This window comes from Phalangium opilio, unplaced genomic scaffold (genome assembly GCF_054372755.1).
Source record: "Phalangium opilio isolate 3A_F unplaced genomic scaffold, DU_Popi_V2 ptg000025l_1, whole genome shotgun sequence".
In the NCBI taxonomy this organism is placed as follows: Eukaryota; Metazoa; Arthropoda; class Arachnida; order Opiliones; family Phalangiidae; genus Phalangium; species Phalangium opilio.
Genome location: NW_028324156.1, coordinates 1,487,232 through 1,505,493, shown reverse-complemented (window position 1 = coordinate 1,505,493; position 18,262 = coordinate 1,487,232). Strand labels below are relative to the sequence as shown.

The 18,262-nt window shown below is 36.0% G+C and overlaps 5 protein-coding genes across 15 annotated transcripts in view; 2 read left to right on the top strand and 3 right to left on the bottom strand.

The window, feature by feature from the left end:
* The window catches only part of Khc-73 (Kinesin heavy chain 73), a 32,821-nt gene extending 32,274 nt beyond the window's left edge, over nt 1–547 (bottom strand). For all 7 annotated transcript variants that reach the window (XM_089869013.1, XM_089869014.1, XM_089869017.1 and 4 more), the window contains exon 1: nt 102–547. In XM_089869013.1, coding sequence (XP_089725139.1) covers nt 102–153 — 52 coding nt within the window. In that variant the 5' untranslated portion in view covers nt 154–547. The remainder of the gene's footprint in view (nt 1–101) is intronic.
* Nucleotides 548–551: 4 nt separating this feature from the next.
* Nucleotides 552–2,488, top strand: LOC149691662 (ribosome production factor 1). The gene is made up of 7 exons (XM_089869032.1): nt 552–683; nt 815–871; nt 939–1,115; nt 1,177–1,330; nt 1,392–1,653; nt 1,737–1,863; nt 2,406–2,488. The coding sequence occupies exons 1-7, from the start codon at nt 564–566 to the stop codon at nt 2,445–2,447; spliced, it is 939 nt and encodes a 312-aa protein (XP_089725158.1). The 5' UTR covers nt 552–563; the 3' UTR covers nt 2,448–2,488.
* On the bottom strand, nt 2,438–6,128 carry cin (Molybdenum cofactor synthesis protein cinnamon). Its single transcript, XM_089869030.1, has 11 exons — nt 5,919–6,128; nt 5,586–5,835; nt 5,351–5,524; nt 5,234–5,291; nt 4,985–5,172; nt 4,668–4,918; nt 4,469–4,603; nt 3,796–4,402; nt 3,640–3,727; nt 3,510–3,583; nt 2,438–2,966 (listed from the first exon to the last, which is right to left on the bottom strand). The coding sequence occupies exons 1-11, from the start codon at nt 5,983–5,985 to the stop codon at nt 2,552–2,554; spliced, it is 2,307 nt and encodes a 768-aa protein (XP_089725156.1). The 5' UTR covers nt 5,986–6,128; the 3' UTR covers nt 2,438–2,551.
* Nucleotides 6,129–6,872: 744 nt separating this feature from the next.
* Prx2 (Peroxiredoxin 2) lies at nt 6,873–9,544 on the top strand. Of its 2 annotated transcripts, none has more exons than XM_089869035.1 (5): nt 6,873–7,499; nt 8,358–8,499; nt 8,580–8,696; nt 8,780–9,033; nt 9,101–9,544. In XM_089869035.1, exons 2-5 carry the CDS (start codon nt 8,360–8,362, stop codon nt 9,181–9,183), a joined length of 594 nt encoding a protein of 197 aa, XP_089725161.1. In that variant the 5' UTR covers nt 6,873–7,499; nt 8,358–8,359; the 3' UTR covers nt 9,184–9,544. The 2 variants fall into 2 exon arrangements, with proteins under 2 accessions (XP_089725161.1, XP_089725162.1); XM_089869036.1 differs by lacking the exon at nt 6,873–7,499 and adding an exon at nt 7,533–7,705.
* A 562-nt stretch (nt 9,545–10,106) lies between these two features.
* LOC149691659 (uncharacterized) lies at nt 10,107–18,139 on the bottom strand. 4 transcript variants are annotated; one of them, XM_089869023.1, is made up of 14 exons: nt 17,817–18,139; nt 16,938–17,100; nt 16,496–16,585; nt 15,982–16,427; nt 15,543–15,912; nt 15,407–15,470; nt 14,375–15,343; nt 13,925–14,327; nt 13,574–13,841; nt 12,825–13,346; nt 12,349–12,471; nt 11,661–11,746; nt 11,412–11,581; nt 10,107–10,952 (listed from the first exon to the last, which is right to left on the bottom strand). In XM_089869023.1, exons 2-14 carry the CDS (start codon nt 17,055–17,057, stop codon nt 10,807–10,809), a joined length of 3,777 nt encoding a protein of 1,258 aa, XP_089725149.1. In that variant the 5' UTR covers nt 17,058–17,100; nt 17,817–18,139; the 3' UTR covers nt 10,107–10,806. The 4 variants fall into 4 exon arrangements, with proteins under 4 accessions (XP_089725149.1, XP_089725147.1, XP_089725148.1 ...); XM_089869021.1 differs by having other exon boundaries at nt 14,375–15,470; XM_089869022.1 differs by having other exon boundaries at nt 13,925–14,309; nt 14,375–15,470.
* Between the last annotated feature and the right edge of the window lie 123 nt (nt 18,140–18,262).

Sequence of the window (18,262 nt, the reverse complement as noted above, 5' to 3'; positions counted from 1 at the left end):
TGCTCTCTTACAAAACAAGATGATGTAAAAATAGGCCTAGGCTCCATTAGGTCAAGATCTAAAAAAACATTTTGCCCATCATCGTTGAGACGTTGACTCACCTCGCCTATTGAAGGGACGAACCCGGACGGCTACTTTTACCTTGTCCGACATCTTGTTACTTCACACGATTATATTTTTAAAACACTAATGACTCGGACACATAACTAGATACAAAAAACTAAATTTACATAATTAAAACACAATAAATTATTTGGATTTCTTGGCGCGCTCACACGGAAAATGTTGCACTATCGCCATTTTTGGGATCACTAAATTACGAGCGATTCAACCGCCGAAAGTGGTCCTTTCCTGCAAAACCAAGTTGCGTAAAATCGATATAACTTGGTTAATTTCTCCATATAAATAAAATTGAAACAACTATAATTAATACTAAGAATTTTTCGATAAATTTGTACCATTTAAATTTCATAAAATGAGAAAAAAATTATCTTAAATCTTTTGAAAACACACTGATTCTGGCAATCCCGTTTCGAAAACATTAGAACCACGTGCTCTGTAAAATGGCGTCACTCACGACTGAAAATGGGGAGTTTAATTTTTTGGCCCAAAATGTGTCAAAAATTAAAAATAAACAAAGAAGGCAAGAAGCTTACGCTAAAGTGAAACATGAAAAACAAAAGGTAATTACCTAAATTAACTAAAATCATTAAATTAACCGTAACATAAATATAATGTTAAGCCTTTGCTAACATGTGTGGAAGTGCTGATGCATGGTTTCTGTTTCACTTAAAATTCAATTCGTTTATTTTAGGCTAAGAAACTCGAAAGAAAGAAGAGGCAGAAAGAAGCTCAAGCTCTTGGAGATGCTGTAAGGCAAAAGTCCTTAAAAACAAATACTTGAAATGTAGACTTATCTTTGAAAAATGACATTTAAGGCGCCACCGAAGAAAATACCCAGAACTTTGGAAAATACAAGGGAACCTGATTCAACTATGGTTGATCCTGAAGATGAGGAAGTCAAACTAGATATCCAAATGGATGAAATGGCTCCTTTCTTTAACAGAGAATCTGAACCCAAAATTCTCTTAACAACCGGAGATAATCCTCACACTGTAAGGCTTCTATTGGTGTAAATCATGATAAAATTGCGCTTACCCATTATTTTTCTTGCAGAAAACTCTACGTTTATGTAAAGAACTGCGTCAAAGCATTCCAAATGCTTCATTTTATCGTAGACAAAGAACCAGTATCAAAAAACTGGTCATAGCTGCTGGAAAAAGGGATTTCACCGATATAATTATAATAAATGAGGACAGAAGACAACCAGGTCTATAAAATTATCCCCCAAATTAATCCTTGAAATAAGCCTAATTGAAATTATAATACAGATCAAATGCTGGTAGTTCATTTACCGGATGGTCCTACAGCTTACTTTAGACTTAGCGGTGTAAAATTTTGCAAGGATATCAAACACAGGGCTCAACTGAGCAAACATCGCCCTGAAATTATTCTAAATAACTTTAATACGCGTCTAGGGCATTCAGTGGGGAGAATGATGGCGTCATTATTTCATTATGACCCTGAATTTGTTGGTAGGAGAGTAGTTACGTTTCATAATCAAAGAGATTATATATTTTTTAGACATCATAGGTAAACTAACTCTAATTAATTAGAAGTTGAATTAAATTAATTTATAATTAAACTAAATTAAGTCTTATATTATATACGTATAGATATGAATTTAAGAATGATAAAAAGGTTGCTTTACAAGAAATAGGGCCCAGATTTACCCTTAAACTAAGAACTTTACAAAAAGGAACATTTGATACCAAATTTGGGGAATATGAATGGGTCCTAAAGGTAAAATAGTAAAAAATACAGTGGTGTGCGAGTCCCGTTTTTTCGGTTTCGAGCCGAGTCCGAGTATCGAAACTAATTTCTTATCAAGTATCGAGCCGAGTCTCAAAAATACTTTCGAGTATCGAGTATTTAGATAGGTCAAATTTTGGTTCTTTCGAGTAATTATCGAGTCTCAAATATTGACTTGTCGAGTAGTAATTTTGTAAATTTCTTGAAAATAACGAAGATTTTCAATTATCTAATATCTAACTGGTTCAAAAAGATTGTTAGTGATCAATTAAACATTGAACAGGTGATTTTCAAAATAAATGATCATGAACTCATCGTCTGCTATAGTTGTAAGCCTCGGACTCGAGTATTTGTCAAGTATTTAAAATGTTAAAAAGCTACTCGAATCTGTCTCGAGTATCTCAATGTGTTGTTATCGAGTATCGAGTCGAGTACTCGGCTCGATACTCGAACTAAACGAGTACTCGCACACCCCTGAAAAAATACCTTTAGTTAAAACTTAATAATAAATTCTTAATATTTACATTTCTCAGCGTCATGAAATGGAAACAAGTAGAAGAAGATTCTTTTTGTAGAAAATATTAATAAAGCATTTTAATATTCGTCACAAATTCAATTTCAATTTGTCATTAATTTCATTTCAATCTTATAATATTTAAGCAACTTATTAGATTTAATTTCAAACTTTATGATCTAATAAAATGGCGGGGATCATTTCCCCAGCTTCTAAGATTGGTCTTTCGGGAGAATGAGAAGGAAAAACCAATAAAGCATCAGCTTTATGCATAGATAATAGTCTACTACTCATTTGGTTCCCCGTTACAACAGCTATAGGAGCCTGACTGGCTTCGTCAGCTTTTTGGGGCCAAGTTAATGTCGCTCTCGCGTATTCCGGTCTTGGATCTAGATCGTAGGCGTGCGACATCTCAGCCATTATAGTATTGGGTAACGGGTTTAAATCTCCCGAAATAGACTTCAAGGCGGGTAAAACTAATAGATGAAAAGTAACAACGGCAGAAACAGGATTTCCCGGTAATGCAAATACAAGTTTTTTTTCTTCTTTGTATGTTAGAGTCGCGAATGTTGATGGTTTTCTGGATAAATTAGTTTAAAATTACTTAAGTTTCTTCCTAATTAAGATCTAATTGGCCTTATTCCTGATCAACGCCACTGAGGCGTAGCGGCGACTTTTGGAACTATAATAATACGGTAGCCAATTACAGGTGGCGGTGGAGTCGATGGACTCTGATGGAGATCTGTTTTGTTGATCTTTCTGAATCACGTGAATAGCCAAGGCTTAACAAGCGATATGGTTTCAAAAGTATTAAAAGTTGATTTTACCTTTCTTATTCTGTCTCATATTATGAAATAAGACTTTCGGAGTAAGTTTTCATTCGATTTTGGTCTATTTGGAGATTATTCGGTTAATAATAATTAGTTAAAACATGCTTTTTGAAGTTGAAGCGGTAATAATCAAAACATAGAAAATAACAGATCTCCATCAGAGTACATCGACTCCAGCGCCACCTGTAATTGGCTACCGTATTATTATAGTTCCAAAAGTCGCCGCTACGCCTCGGTGGCGTTGATCAGGAATAAGGCCAATTAGTATAAGTTAATTATTAGTTATTACTTACCCAGGTTTCATAAAAAGCTGAGCAAAGTGAATTTTGGCTTTAAATTGTTTTGTCAAAACTAGTTTAACTAAATCCTGAAATAAATAATTAATAAATCAATTAAAATAAACAATTAAATCATTTTAATTACTTTTTCTCCCATTGAAACTCCTCCAGTTGTAATTATGACTGAAGCTTCCTCCATAGCTTTAATTAAATGTTCATTTAAGGAATCCATACTATAAAAATCATTTAAATAGTAATTTTAATGGAAATTAAAATTAATTTCCTTGCTAATTAAACATACTTATCCCTAGCTATTCCAATATCTCTGACAGTATATCCGTGTTGAGTTAAAAACCCAAGTAAAGTATATTTATTACTGTCCCAAATGCAACCAGGCCTCAAATTCTGTCCCGGTTCTTGAAGTTCCGATCCAGTTGACAAAATTGCCACAATTGGTTTCTTAAAAACAGTCGGTTGCATCTTTCCAATTGAAGCTAAGATCCCGATTTGAGAAGGACCCAATCTCGTGTGTCTTTCCAGTACCATATCATTCATTCTTACGTCAAAACCAACTGGTCTAATATCCTGATTTCTAACCGGAGCTCTCATAATCTCAATTTCTCCTTCTTCTTGACCATCATCCAGTTCGGACATCAGTTTGGTATCTTCAACTTGAACTACCGCGGTTGCTCCATCAGGGACGGGAGCGCCAGTACTGACGCGAACGCAATACCCTGGCATTACTGTCAAAGCTTCGGGTTCCGCGCCGGCAGACATGGCTCCCAAAACCTTTCTTCTACTGGCTCCGTCAGAGGCAACTACCGCGTAACCATCTTTGATTGAGGCTCGAAATGGAGGGAGATTTATTTGAGAAATGACGTCATGGACTAAATAACTTCCTAAGCAATCTATAAGAAAGAAAATCATTAATGAAATCTTAAAAATAATAATAATAAAATTAATCCAAACCTTACCAACTAGATTGGGTGAATGCACTCCTATGACTGAGGCTTCTTTTAAGATCATTTTATGAGCGTAAGCGACTGAAATTAATGGGAAAGCATTGGCACGAAGTCTCCTAGCAACTCTACCATCCAAATGTTCAAAATCTATCGAGGAATAGAAAATATTATGAAATGTGCGGAAACCTTTAACATCAAAACTGATTCTAACCAGGGATGACTGATTCTTCATTAACGGGCGTTTTATTAGTAGAAGGTCCGCAATTGCACCCAAGAACAGCAAACATATCATAATTGCTTTGCATTTGATTATGAACTTCAGCAACTCTATTAGTAACTCCGTTTAATTGATCTATCGCGTGTTGAAGTATTGGAACTATCATTTGAAAGCATTCTTGAGATCCCTTTCTACTTCCAGGCAAATTTATAATCAAAGTTTTGTTTCTTATTCCACAAACAGCTCTAAAATAGTTTTATTTAAGTCGATTAAAAACATAATTTTTGCAATGTTTCACGCGTTTTTTTTACCGGGAAAGCATTGCCATGGGAGTTATTTTGAGGGAACCCATGGACATAGCTAAGCTCAAACCATTGGCTTCTTTTTGTATAACTTCTTTTGTGGCTTCAGGGGTGACATCACGCTCTGAGAAACCCGTTCCCCCAGTTGTTAAAATAACATCTACTTTCATTTTGTCACACCATTGCGTTAAAGTGCTCTGGAGTATATGTACTTCATTATTTATTTTGCTAATTAATGTTTATTTAAATTAGTATTACTTTAATGACATCAAAGTCATCGGGAACACACATTCTAACAAAAACGCAAGCGGGGAATCTAATAATGAAGAATTATTATAAAATACCCAAGATTAAGGGGTTTTTTAGGGAACTCACGGCAGGGTTCCAGAATTGATAGTTTCTTGCAAACCATCCCCACTTTTATCATCCATATCCCCTCTACTACATCTGTCACTGACAGTTAATACCCCAAATTGAATCAGACTAATTCCTTGTGGCATTTCATCACTGACACCCATGTCACTATCTTTTAAGGTTGCTGATCTCAAACTAATATTCAATTAAAAGTTTTCTTAACAACTGTACAGATCAAATTGGTTTTAAAACTTACTCGACAACAGTTTCTGACAAGTTATTATGATAGTTTGGACTGAGAGGGGCGACTATATCATCAATGACTGAAGAGGCACTAGCTTCATGTTCTTCAGGGTTGGCAAGGATTTCTTTGAATTTTATTTCACTTTTTTGGTGGCGAGATGTTTTATAGTGGGATATGAGATCAGAATGATGAGCTCTTAGTTCGCGGTTACAGTATAAACAGAAAGCTTTCAGTTTACAATGAGGAACTGGTCTAAGCCAGGCTACAAAAATAGACCAATATTAAATGTAAACAAATACTCAAATAGTCATGTCCTTGTTCATGTAGCCAAGGCTTAATAATAACCTTTAAGATCGGGATCCTTCTCCCACGCTTTATTATAAGCTCTTTGATATTTGGACCACTTTCCCATATTCAAGGACAAGATTTAATCAGAACTAGCCCAAATCCGCGTTCAATATCGCCAAAATGCTAAAACCCTGATTAAAATCGCCAAATTATAACTTACGTGCCGCACAAAACAATTCAAACATAGCAGACGACTAGCACGTGCTCTAAAACGCAACTTTTCTTTTCTAAGTAGCGGCATCTATTTGTTGAAATATTTGATTGGATGTTCATTAACCAATGAAACATTTGCGGTAAATTTGAACGGCTCAAATTGATGACCATTATAAAACGTGTTTTCGAAACCTATGAACAGTGTAAAACAAAAGATAAACTGAATAAACATAAACAATTATAATTTTACGTTACGCATCTATGAACATCCTGTTATTTCGCTAGGATGCAAGGAATTTTTCTCTTCAAGCCCTTTGAACCCATCATTAAAAATGTGCTATCTCCGAAGCAATTTATTAAAGGAATTTTATCTATGAAGTAATAAAGTAAAGGTTATAATGATCATTAAGTTCGGAATTAAGCCTAAAACTAAAATGGGTGGCAAGCAATCAGCACCTAAAGCCCCAAACTCTTCAGTTTATGATAGTAGAAACTCTTTGACCACTGTTAATGTCCACGAATTAGCCTTGGAACGAGTTCAAACATCTAATACAGCATGGAATATACCTCCCACTGTTGCTACTGAGTGTATGTGATCAATAAATCAATATAACCAGGCTATGAAAATAAATAAAAATTTACGCCTGACTCCCTTTTCCCAGGTAAATGCGCTTGCTGCGCTAAACCAATAAACATTTACACAGGAAATCCAACTGAAAGTACGTTGGAAAAAGGTAAGTGCGTTGATTTTTGAGTCCAAAGTTCAAAACTAAGTCAGCATAATTTATCCAAAACCTACAATTACGCCCATAAGATGAAAATAATATAACATATCTAAAAATAGGCTTAGGATAACCTAAATTTCAAACTATAACGTGGGAAAATGACGCTTCCTTTGTTATAAATGTTAGCGCACGAAAGGGTTGTACGTTAATTGGACCCAAACAAACGTTTTTCTCGCTTATCACGTTTATGACAAAGCTAAAATACCAAGAGATGCATCGCTTTGGGGAAAAATAAGGGTTTATACCGGACACTCCCTCTCTATTCTAGAAATTATTTCGTTAGGTTAGGAATAGAGTGGTAATTGTCATTATTCATTAGTTTTGCCCGAGGGTCAAGAACGAAAAAAACCCCTAATGGCTGATCCCAAAAAGGCAGAAGTGAAATAAAATAACCTTGAGGCTAAAAAAAACTTATATAACAAACGAAGTATATCATCATTCAAATAGCAATGCCTATGTGACGTCATAGATCACGTGGCTTCTTTTGGCGCTTTTTATTACGGTGGTTCGCGCACTTTCTAGTCTTTTCATTTTACGCCGCTGTGAGAGAGGTTACAGCGTTTTAGATCCGCATTGCAATAAGGAAATACCCCGTTATTTCTTCGAATTATTCAATCCCTCACCTCCCTGTGATATAAAAGTAAGTAATTTATTCGTAAAATTTATTTAAATAAGCCGGTATCCTGTCATTCGGACGCGTTTTGTTTTGGTTGAAAATCCAAACCCGGCGTGAGAACTTAGAAGCCAAGTCGGTCCCTCTGAAGTAGAAGCGCGTATTTGGTCTATTTTAGGTCTAAAAAAATTATATAGGGCAGCTATTAAAGGATTATATTCGCGCAATTGTCAGTAAGTATGCTCCCGATTAAATGTAATTTAGTTTATCTTTTATCAGTTCAAAATAGTCGAGAAATTGATTTATTATATAACATCAAAGAAATATGCCCCTAGGCGCCGGGTGGAAAGGGGAGGGAGGCAATTTTGATTCTTAGAAAGAAACACGAGTAGTTTAAGAACAAAGAAATTCGGAGTAAAGAGTTAAATCTTACGTAAAGGGTTAAAAAATTTTGGGTTTTCCCTGATTGAAGACATTGTTTTAAAAAAGGCGGTAAATTTGAAGAAAGGGTTAATATAATCTAGATAAATCTAATATTGTCAAAAGAAAATGTATTAATATTATGCATTGGAAGAGTCTAGAAAATCGTGTATTTTGTAATCTTATCGATGTGGGGGGTTTATTTATAGCTAGATAAAAATGAGTATTTACTATTTCCAGCTATAACTTTCCCTCTGAAGCTTATAAATCAATGTTACCCTTCTTATCAGACAAGTTGTAAAATAATCTACTACCACAAATAAAATGTTGAAAGCTACATAGCTGATTGTATAATTATACATTTCCTGACAGGTGTTAAATACTAACATCCTCTCTTTATGGTTTAAATTTCCCCACAATTTAAAACAAAACAAAAAAACAAAACAATTTCCCCTTTATTTTTAGAAATGGCCCGACAATTTCCTGAGCTCACCAAACCCGCCCCTGATTTCAGTGGCACTGCTGTTGTAGATGGTCAATTTAAGGATATTAAACTCTCAGACTACAAAGGAAAATATTTAGTCATATTTTTCTACCCCCTTGACTTGTAATTATCTCATTGTTTAAACTGGAATATAATGGTACCAAGTACCGCCAACATTAATTATGTTAATCAATTTTACGCAGTACCTTTGTTTGCCCAACTGAAATTATCTCCTTCAGTGATAGAGCTGAGGAATTTCGTAAGATAGGTTGTGAAGTTATCGCCTGCTCTACTGATAGCCACTTCAGCCATTTGGCATGGTGATTAATTAGATAAATAAATTAGACCCCGGGTGGTTTTCCCCAATTAAAATATCTAATCTAATTGGTTTATATCTAAAAAGGATCAACACTCCCCGTAAAGAAGGTGGATTAGGTTCAATGAAAATTCCCTTACTCGCTGATAAAAACTGCAAAATCGCCCAAGATTATGGTGTTTACAAGGAAGACGCGGGTGTCGCTTTTCGCGGATTATTCATCATTGATGACAGTGGAAGATTAAGACAAATCACCATTAATGATTTACCTGTCGGTCGTTCTGTTGATGAGACTTTAAGGCTTGTTCAAGCTTTCCAATTCACTGATAAGAATGGAGAAGGTAGATATTGGGGACGCGTTTCGTCACGCGAGACACTAAACTAAATGTTTACTTAACTTCTTTCTAGTTTGTCCCGCTGGTTGGAGACCAGGTGATGATACCATGAAACCAGACCCAAAAGGAAGCAAAGAATATTTTTCCAGTCATTAAACGTATCTACCTTAGTTCCCTGTCAATTATAAGGATATCCGAAAAACCAAAAAATAAAATAATAATAAAAAACCAAACCAAACCAAACCAGTTTACTTTACCGTTTCTTTAGATAGAATAATTCCTATTCTATTCTATTCTATTCTATTCTTAGTCATTTTCATTAAATATGTAACTGATTAATAAGTATTTAAAGTGTGTAATTAATTAATTATTCAGCTTTAGTTAAAAATTGTTAATTTGCTTTAGTAAATTTCCCCTCAAAGTTTTTTAGAACCTTCATTTTTAATTTAATTTTTCTCTTTTGTTGAACTGTATTATTATTATTATTGAAGTAAACTTTACGACTTTTGTATTAAAACTTCCCGAGTTTTGCGTATTTAATTCAATATTAACGGCTTTAGGTTTCATCAGAAGTAGGATAATGGACTAGAAGTTTTGAGGTAAGCAAATTCTTCACTTGGCGAAAGTGAATTAATATTCTTGATAACACAAGAACGGTTGGCCCTCTAGTAGCGGTTTCTGGATTTTCCCTCCAAAACGTGAGACGCTCGCGGTGGTAGACGGCCCAACTAGATTCAAGCACCCGCGTCCGTGTTCCGCGGCTTTAGGTTGAGGGGAAGGGGGGTAGGAAATGTTTTTGGAACTCGACCAATTTTTTTCTCTCTAGTGTAGGCGAGTGGGAAGCGGCATAAAATCATCAAATTTGTTCACTAGTGCCAGGATCTACTACCAATGCTAGAGCTCTTTACTTCTAATCTCATCTTACTTCCAGGACCATAGTATCTTATAGCTTAGAACAATTTTAGGCCTAAATTATTAACACTATAAAATCCCTTAAAACTAATTACTTTTAGACTACAAACAAATTTGACTTACTTTTTTACCCTTTGGACTATAATAACTTCAGTAATTAATACTAATTATCTTAATGCTTAATTGCACAAAGGCAACCATTTAATCTTGAATGGAATCAATATATCTACATAAATTTTATTTCTTGGCACCAATCACTGTAAAACATAAGCACAGCGCTTTTAATTATCATTTTTTTTTAGTCGTTTTAGGCTTTTTTTCTGACAACACCAAGATTGTATGTATAACATGTGTTTTTGGTTAACCAACCAGAAGCGTTTATAACATTAACCACTGTAACATTTAAAAAAAATTAATAATAATAATAATAATAATAATAATAAACATGAAAATTAATTTTTCACAAATTTAAAAAAATATTCATAATAAATATAAAAACATTTTTGGAGTTTTTTTTTACACGACAACCTTACTTCCGTTTATGAGTATCCGATTCCGATCTCGCAAAAAAATATTTAAATAATAAAACAAAAAATTATAAAATATAATAATTACAGCCTTATTTGTTAAAAATTTATCTGAAATTGCATTTTTTCCCCGTTTAATTAAATATTTACGCATAAATTAAATAAATGGAGCAAATTGTTTTTATACCTAACGTATTATTATTATTTTCTTTTTTTTTTTTTAGAGTCCTAGAATTTTTAGTTGCCTATTTTAATTTGGTTATTTCTTTTTTCTTTTTTTTTAATAATTTTAATTAGTAAATATTCCCGATCCGATTTAGTTAGTTAGTTTCTTTTTTAATTAAACATCTACGATGAAAAAGCTACGTTTATCCCTTTGCCTATTAGCCGCCCCATTTTGACCAGAACCATCTTGATTAGCCGCTTCGCAATAAGGCGAAGTTCGCCCCAACGGTGATTTGCATTGATCACTCAATGACGTCAAAACTTTATCCAAAATAAAGTGGTTTTTAAATATTCCCAAAACCTAAAAAGGGTTACCAGGGTTCATACAACTTTTGGAAAACAAATTTCCCTGAGATTTCCAGGTTTTTCCCCCATATACTTCCCTGAGTTTTCCAGGTTTTTCCCCTATATGGAGTATTCTATGGAGCAAATGTTAATGAAGGAGGGGGGGGGAAATAGGACTATTACATAATCAAAGGACATCCACGTATCTCTAGTAGAACCAGAGTTACGAGCCTCCAAAGTATAGTGTAATGTTAATCCTATGGAGGGGATGTTTACGAACATTTTGCTTAATTACTCGGCCCCTGTTTGACGCAAATTTCCCCGATTTCCCTGAATTTTACTAAAAATCCTAAATTTCCCTGAGGTTTTTGTCAACTATTTATTTCCCTGATTTTTCCAGGTTTGTATGAACCCTGGTTACGTAGAATTACTTACCTTCCAACGTTTGTTGAACTTTCTTCAAGTTTTTAAGGATTGTTGAAAGATCTCTAGTTAAGCTGCCTTCGTTGCTCGATGTAGTTGGGGTTTGTTTCGGGGATTTTTTATCAGTAGGTAAAACTTCATCTATCATTAAACGTCCTTCGCTCCTTTCGGGATATTTCAGTCTAAAAACAACCCCAAAAAATTATTCATCTCCTAACATAATTAATTAATTAACTTCATTAACGCTATTACTCCAAATACCTTTCTTTTTCAAGAAGTTCACAAGACGAAACTTTTAATTTATTAGATAACTGATGAACCGCGGTTATAACAAGACCATCTAAAGCCTATATTTATATTTAATTATCAACAAAAATAATTGTTAAAACCCGCCGCTATTAATCATGTTTTTGAAAACGTAAATAATTTTAAAGGGAGGGTGAAGTAGAAAATCAAGTGATTTTTTATATCGATTCTTCTAATTATAAGACCAGTCTGCATAGTGAAACATTCAGGAAATACATCCGAATGATTTTAAAATTCAAATTAGGTTCAGATTTTAAGGATAATTTTAAAGAAGCCCCTCCGACCAATCGCGTAACGCCCTGCCTTTTTATTAATTAACAAAATTCTCCTGGCACGTTCCGTGTCTCGCGCCACGATTGTCACGTCTCGCGCCTAATTTTATCAAATCTCGTGATAAATTTCATTCAACACGTAACATGCCACGTGAATTTTGTTAATTAATAAAAAGGCAGGGCGTTACGCGATTGGTCGGAGGTCCTTATTTAAAATTATCCTTAAAATCTGAACCTAATTTGAATTTTAAAATCATTCGGAATCTGTATTTCCTGAATGTTTCACTATGCAGACTGGTCTTATAATTAGTAGAAGAATCGATAAAAAAATCTGTTAATTTTCTACTTCACCCTCCCTTTAAGGTTTTTACCGAAACTTCTCTCTTTGATTTGGCATGAGTTGAAGAATCAGAACCTGATAAAGCCGATGAGGCATTTTGATCTACATTACGACTGGATAAATTAGCGGGGGCGGCCGATTCCCTCCTTACAAACTACAATCGTAGAGAGAAAAAAACCCCAAAAACTTAAACTTCAAATCTAATCATAAAGTATCGTAAATAACTTAAGCTTAGTGGAAAAAAATGGGGTTTTCAAAATGAACTTGTAAATGGAAAATGGAGTAAATAAATAAAATAAATCTATTAAATATTCATGTAATCATGGATTCACATAAAGTGCATATCGCTGTACGTCATGCCAAACTGTTATTATAATTAATGTTGAACTATATTAACTAATAAACGTTAATTCAAGCCAAGGGTTTACAAAAACCAATAAATAATAAAAACTTTGCGTGAGAGTAGCAGGGGGATATAATTGTTTCGATTCTTATATAAGGTTTGACCTTAGTAGGTGCCTGGTTTTTCTTTCCGGTAGCTCCTCCACCAGTATTTGCACCACCTCTCTTTGAAACAGGGGCCGAAGTCGTTCTCTTTGTACTTGTATTAGCTGCAATGGCCACTTCCAAGTCTTTGGGTAAATCTTTACTATTACTAAAGGAAGCCGATTTCTGAACTGAAGAAGAAGAGACGCTAGACGCGCTCCTTCCTTTTCCTCTGCTGGCGGCGGAATTATAAGTGCCACCACCACCACCGCCACCCCTTTTGACTCCTCTACCGGTGCCAGTTTGGGTTCGAGTTGAAACATCGGATGTTGAGGAGCCAGTTAAGGGGCTGCTTTTTCTGGTTACGTGTGTTTTTTCCGAAGATTCTTCGGAGGACGAAGGAACGTTCAAAGATCTTTGTTTTTGTTGCAACGGTTGTGGAGGAGAACGAATGGACAGGTTTTTCATAGAGACGGCTTTATTAAGAGTGCCCACGCTTTTTGTCCCTATTGGATGTTTAGCATCGATACCGCTTGGCGTTTTCTTACATTTTTAAATGGAAATGTTTGGAAAGGCGAACGAAAGTGAAAGAAATTTCATAGAATGGATTTTTTTTTTTCTTAAATCTACTAAAAATCATCTAATTTCACCTTAAAACTAACTAACTAACTAACTTACACTTTATTTTCTATTTCTAATTTTCTACTATAACTTAAAAGGAGTCCGATGTTGTGTTTTTTTTTTACTGTAAAGAAGTTAACGTATCTTACCGAGTTAGCTCTTTGATTGGCTGGCGGAACCCAGTTAGAGCCGCTGTTCTGCCGACTGTGTGACTGGTATTGCGTGGGAGTCGAAGGAGGTTTAATAGAAGATGGCGAGGGAGGAACTACGTTAGAAGTTCTACCACCAATTCCCCCTATTCTGGCACCAACTGGTTGGCTTCCTCTAGGCAACCTCAGACTAAATCTGCCACCATCATGCCGGCTCAAATTGGAACCCAAGCTCGTATTGTTCCTAGGCTGATTGATGGGCAAATTTCTTTCGCAAAAAAAAAAAAATTAAAAGTAATTTTCCGAATGATGATAAAGTGTTTAATTTCAAGTTGAGTCGAGCGAGCTTACTTTGGGGGTAATCTAGACAAGTCTCTGGAGCCGCCAGTTGAAGAATATCCCGGTGAAGGGCTATGAATACCTTGAGGACTACTAGATGATGTTAAGGCATCATCAGATTCAAATCCCAATCTCGCTCTCCTTAGAGCAAAAGCTCTATTAAGTCTCATAGTTGGGGCATTCGCGTCTTGAGCTCCCCCTGATCTCCCGCTATTATTTCTATGTCGACTTCCACTACCGCAACAGGAACTATGAGAACTAGGTTCCGTGCTGGTACTTAAATCCGAAACTACGCTGCCCGTTTCGGATTTATTATTATCCAAATCCGAGCAAGATAAATTCCAAGATTTCCTCCTCCAAAAGTAGCCTTCACCTCCCAACCCACTTTCCTCCCCTCCTAAATATTCGTAAGATTCTTTTAAGGCCCGAGGATAAAATATTCAAGATAAATTCTTCACAAACCTAGACTGTTGCTGCGATGTGAACCCGTGACTGGTCCGTGAAGAGAAGTAGATAGAGTGGCAAGCCTCCTTTGCGGAGGAGGACTACAACCGTCACTCAAGGCGTCCCTCGATGACCCTCTACTGCCTTTATCACTTTTTCTTAACCCACCTGAATTATTATCTTCCGCGCTACTATTATGACGCCTTCCTCCCGTAGTTGAGAGCGCCAAAGCGCTTCTTGAAGATACGGAAGTTAAATTTGGTTCTAATTTCGTGACTGTGTTAGACCTCCCGAGGGAATTTCTAGGCGGTCTTTGAGGTGGAGGGGCAGGTATCATCCTGCTGTTTTGTGACGAATAATTTTCCCTATCTTCATCCAAACTTCCTACACTTTGTTTCGATAAATAAGGACTCTTAAAGGCCCCCGTTTTGGCCATTTCTTCCCTTTCTAACTTATGATTAACTCTCTCTTTTAAATTATCAGTCTGTTTTCCGGCTGATGACAAATTATTGGAGTAACTATCTGATCTTTTCTTTTGCTCTTGTAGTCCAAAAACTTCGTCAATTTTCTTCCTAGCTTCGTCAACCTGGGGATCCAATTGTTCAGTGTCTACCGTGTAGGTTCCAGTTTCGCTTTTAGCATCGTCATTATCATCGTTAGAAGTTCTATTTGGCGGGTTGTCTCCTCCGTTTGGGTAAGGATGATGAGGATGGGCGGGGGGTAAAGGGGAAGATGGAGAGGATGTGGCTGGGGAAGAACGAGAAGGTGGGTGATGTTGATGGGATGGAGAGGATGAAGAGGAAGATAGTGATCCACCCGGTGGACAATTTGAGCTCTTCTTCTTCTTAATCCAAGTACCTTTTGGGGATGTTTCCCATCCGCTTGACGGTAACCTATTAATAGGGCTTCTAGGGGTTTCAGTTTCCCCCAACATTCTTTGAATCAGGTAAGTGGCAGTTTCGCTTAATGGTTCAGTCACAATTTCAGCTGGGTTTAATGGAAAAACCGCTTGAATCTCGGTCTTCGGAGCGTTGGTTAAGCAAACCCTACTTTTTTTCGAGTCTTGTTTGCGTGTGGGGGGACTTTCATCAAAAGAATCGTGTTGTTGCACTTGCTAAAGATTAAATCAATTAACTCTGGTTAAGTAATCCCATTCTAAACTCCTTCAGAATGAGACCACTCTTACTTTTTCTTTTAATCTACTGGGAGGTTTTCTCCTGGTAAAGGTTCTAGAAGAAGATGACGAATCACTATCAAAGGGGATAGTGAAAGCCATAGGAGCAGCCGCGACAATGACAGGGGATGTTTCCTTCTCTCCGTTTTGGCTATTATTCCCACTGCCATTGATTATTTTAACCTCCTCTTTTTTAGACCCTGTAGAAGATTGGGTAATCTGATCGTTTCTATCATCAGACATGGCTGAACTATTAGACGGCAAGTTGTTATTTTCGGCAGAGTCCCTGCCTGAAAATGTTCGACTACCCTTTGAACTGGCACTACTATTAACAGAAACTTCGGAAAGTTTGGAAGGAGACAATGGCGGATTTTGAAAATGGCTACCAAGGAAAGATATTTCAAACATCAGTCTCAATAGAAGGCTCTAGTGCTGAAGCAAACAAATCTACCTGAAGTTATTAATTTGACTGGACTCGTTTTCGGGACTAAAAGTTCTTTTTGGCTGGTGAGTGGGGGTTCCCGCCACTGGAGATTCAGCCGCACTAGTATTATTTCCACTATGCGAACTACCACTACGAGAGTTGTTACTCTCTGAACAAGATACTACTGTGCTTAAATTATTTGTGGCTCCACTCGAAGGTAAAAGAGTTCGCGAACCAGAGGAGGAATAAGAAAGCATGGATTCTCTAATATCCTCTAAAGAATCTACCAAATCAGTTCTATCATCTTCCTCCTCCTCTTCTTCAGTTGGTTGGGGCTCACTCCTCGAGTTATCAGAGTCATCAGTTGACTTTCTTTTCAAAGTGAAGATGGGTCCATACCCAAACCTAATACTATCTTCGTGGCTAAGCTTGAAATAAGATTGCTCTGGGATTCTAACACCATTGATATACGTCTAAAATTTGTTAGTTAAATTTCGCATCTAAGTCTCTCAGAGTTTGGGCTGAATATAAATTCTCTTACCCCAGTTACGCTATTCAGATCTTTGATCCAAAATTCTTGTTTTAAAGTATCATAAGATATAACTGCGTGGCGTTTTTCAACTCCCGGTGACTATGAGATAAGATAAGATGGGGGGAAAATTATACTAGATCTGTAACAAATCCGAATGTCTTCTACCCAAACAGACCAATTCAAGAACACCAAATATATCAATACGTTGTGTAATACCAGTTAAAACCCACACTTAACCCACACCCACTGAAAAAACCTCAATATTAGGGGGAAGACAAAGAAAGGTAAAAAACTGGTTTATTTTTTTTGTCCCCTAATAAGGGTACCCACACATTATGAATCAGACTAGATGTGGGTAGTGCGTGAGGTTTATTCTAGAGCAATATCTGATAGGCCCCAAGGTGATTTTAAATTTGAATAACAATAAATATCAAAATGAAAAGGTATTAACCTGTAAAATGATGTCACATTCTTCACAACCAATGAAAATGAGCCCAGAGGTTGTGAGAGAGTGGCTAATAGAGCTGCCTTTTTGGAAAAGTTGCCATATCTCTCCTTTATCAATGTCCATCGCAAAAAAATTGTATCCAAATCATGTGGGCTATATGCCAATACTGGACCAATCAAATATCAAAATTTTGGGCAATGTAAGTCTCTTATCTTTTCAGACATAAACTTTAGTAATAATAATCAGCTTTATTTTAGGGATAATCTAGTTTTGAGCTGTTAGAAGCGCATTTTGATGACATATAAACCTAAGAATACTCTTTTTCAATAGAATTTCGAATATAAAATTTATGTAAAGCATTGAAGCATGTCAAAATCCAAATTCAAATGACACGCGATGGACTAAAATAAGTGAAGCATTTTAATGCCTTGACCTAAATCATTTGTATTAACACAGCTTCCATTTTAATTACCTTGGGTTTTATTTAAATAATGGCGTCAAAATGTAAACAAACAAAAATTTACTTTCAATCAATGACAACCCCTTCACCTCAATCATCATAGGCCTACACTAATTTCACTTTTTACTAATTTATTCATACAATAAATGAACAGTTACTGAAGCCATTCATCAAACCGTAATCATTCATAAATTTTAATTAATGTATATTGAGTTATATATAGAAATTACCCATATATTATAATAAAAACAATGGGTTGGGCTAGGCCTACATAGCCAAGGCTTAGCAAGCTTACGCTGTATTATAATCATTATTAACAATACAATCCTTTTAAATTATCATATATTTCATTTGTAGGACTAAATTCCAGCCCTTTAAACCTTATACTAAATTTAAAAAATAATTAAAATTGCATTACTTACAATCAAACGTTAAATTTTAATCCTCATATTTTGCATTGGCCTAAAAAACTATTCGAAAAATGTTGCAATCGAACTGTCGAAGCCAAAGCTGTTTCCCCACTTTTCCCAGACGTAGGATGGGGGCCCCCCACCAATTGACAAGTCAAGCAAAACAAGGCTTTTGTCAGTAGTCCAAATATAGGCCTAGACTTCCGGTAGCGGCTCGATTGATCGTTTCAGAAGAGGGGGGGGGGCACAAAATAGTGATGGTGCCGCCATCTAGGACGAAACGCGCCAAATTAAAGTTGCCGGTCTGTGCTAGGTTATGAATGGATTGGCGGGAACAAGAGTTGTAAATTCCCTTTAAAAATGGCGTAGTGGCAGATGCCGGTTATTTCTGTACAAGCGTAGAAAGGCGGCTTGCCATTACGTTAATAAAATACGCAACTTTTGGCGGGAGATTTAAA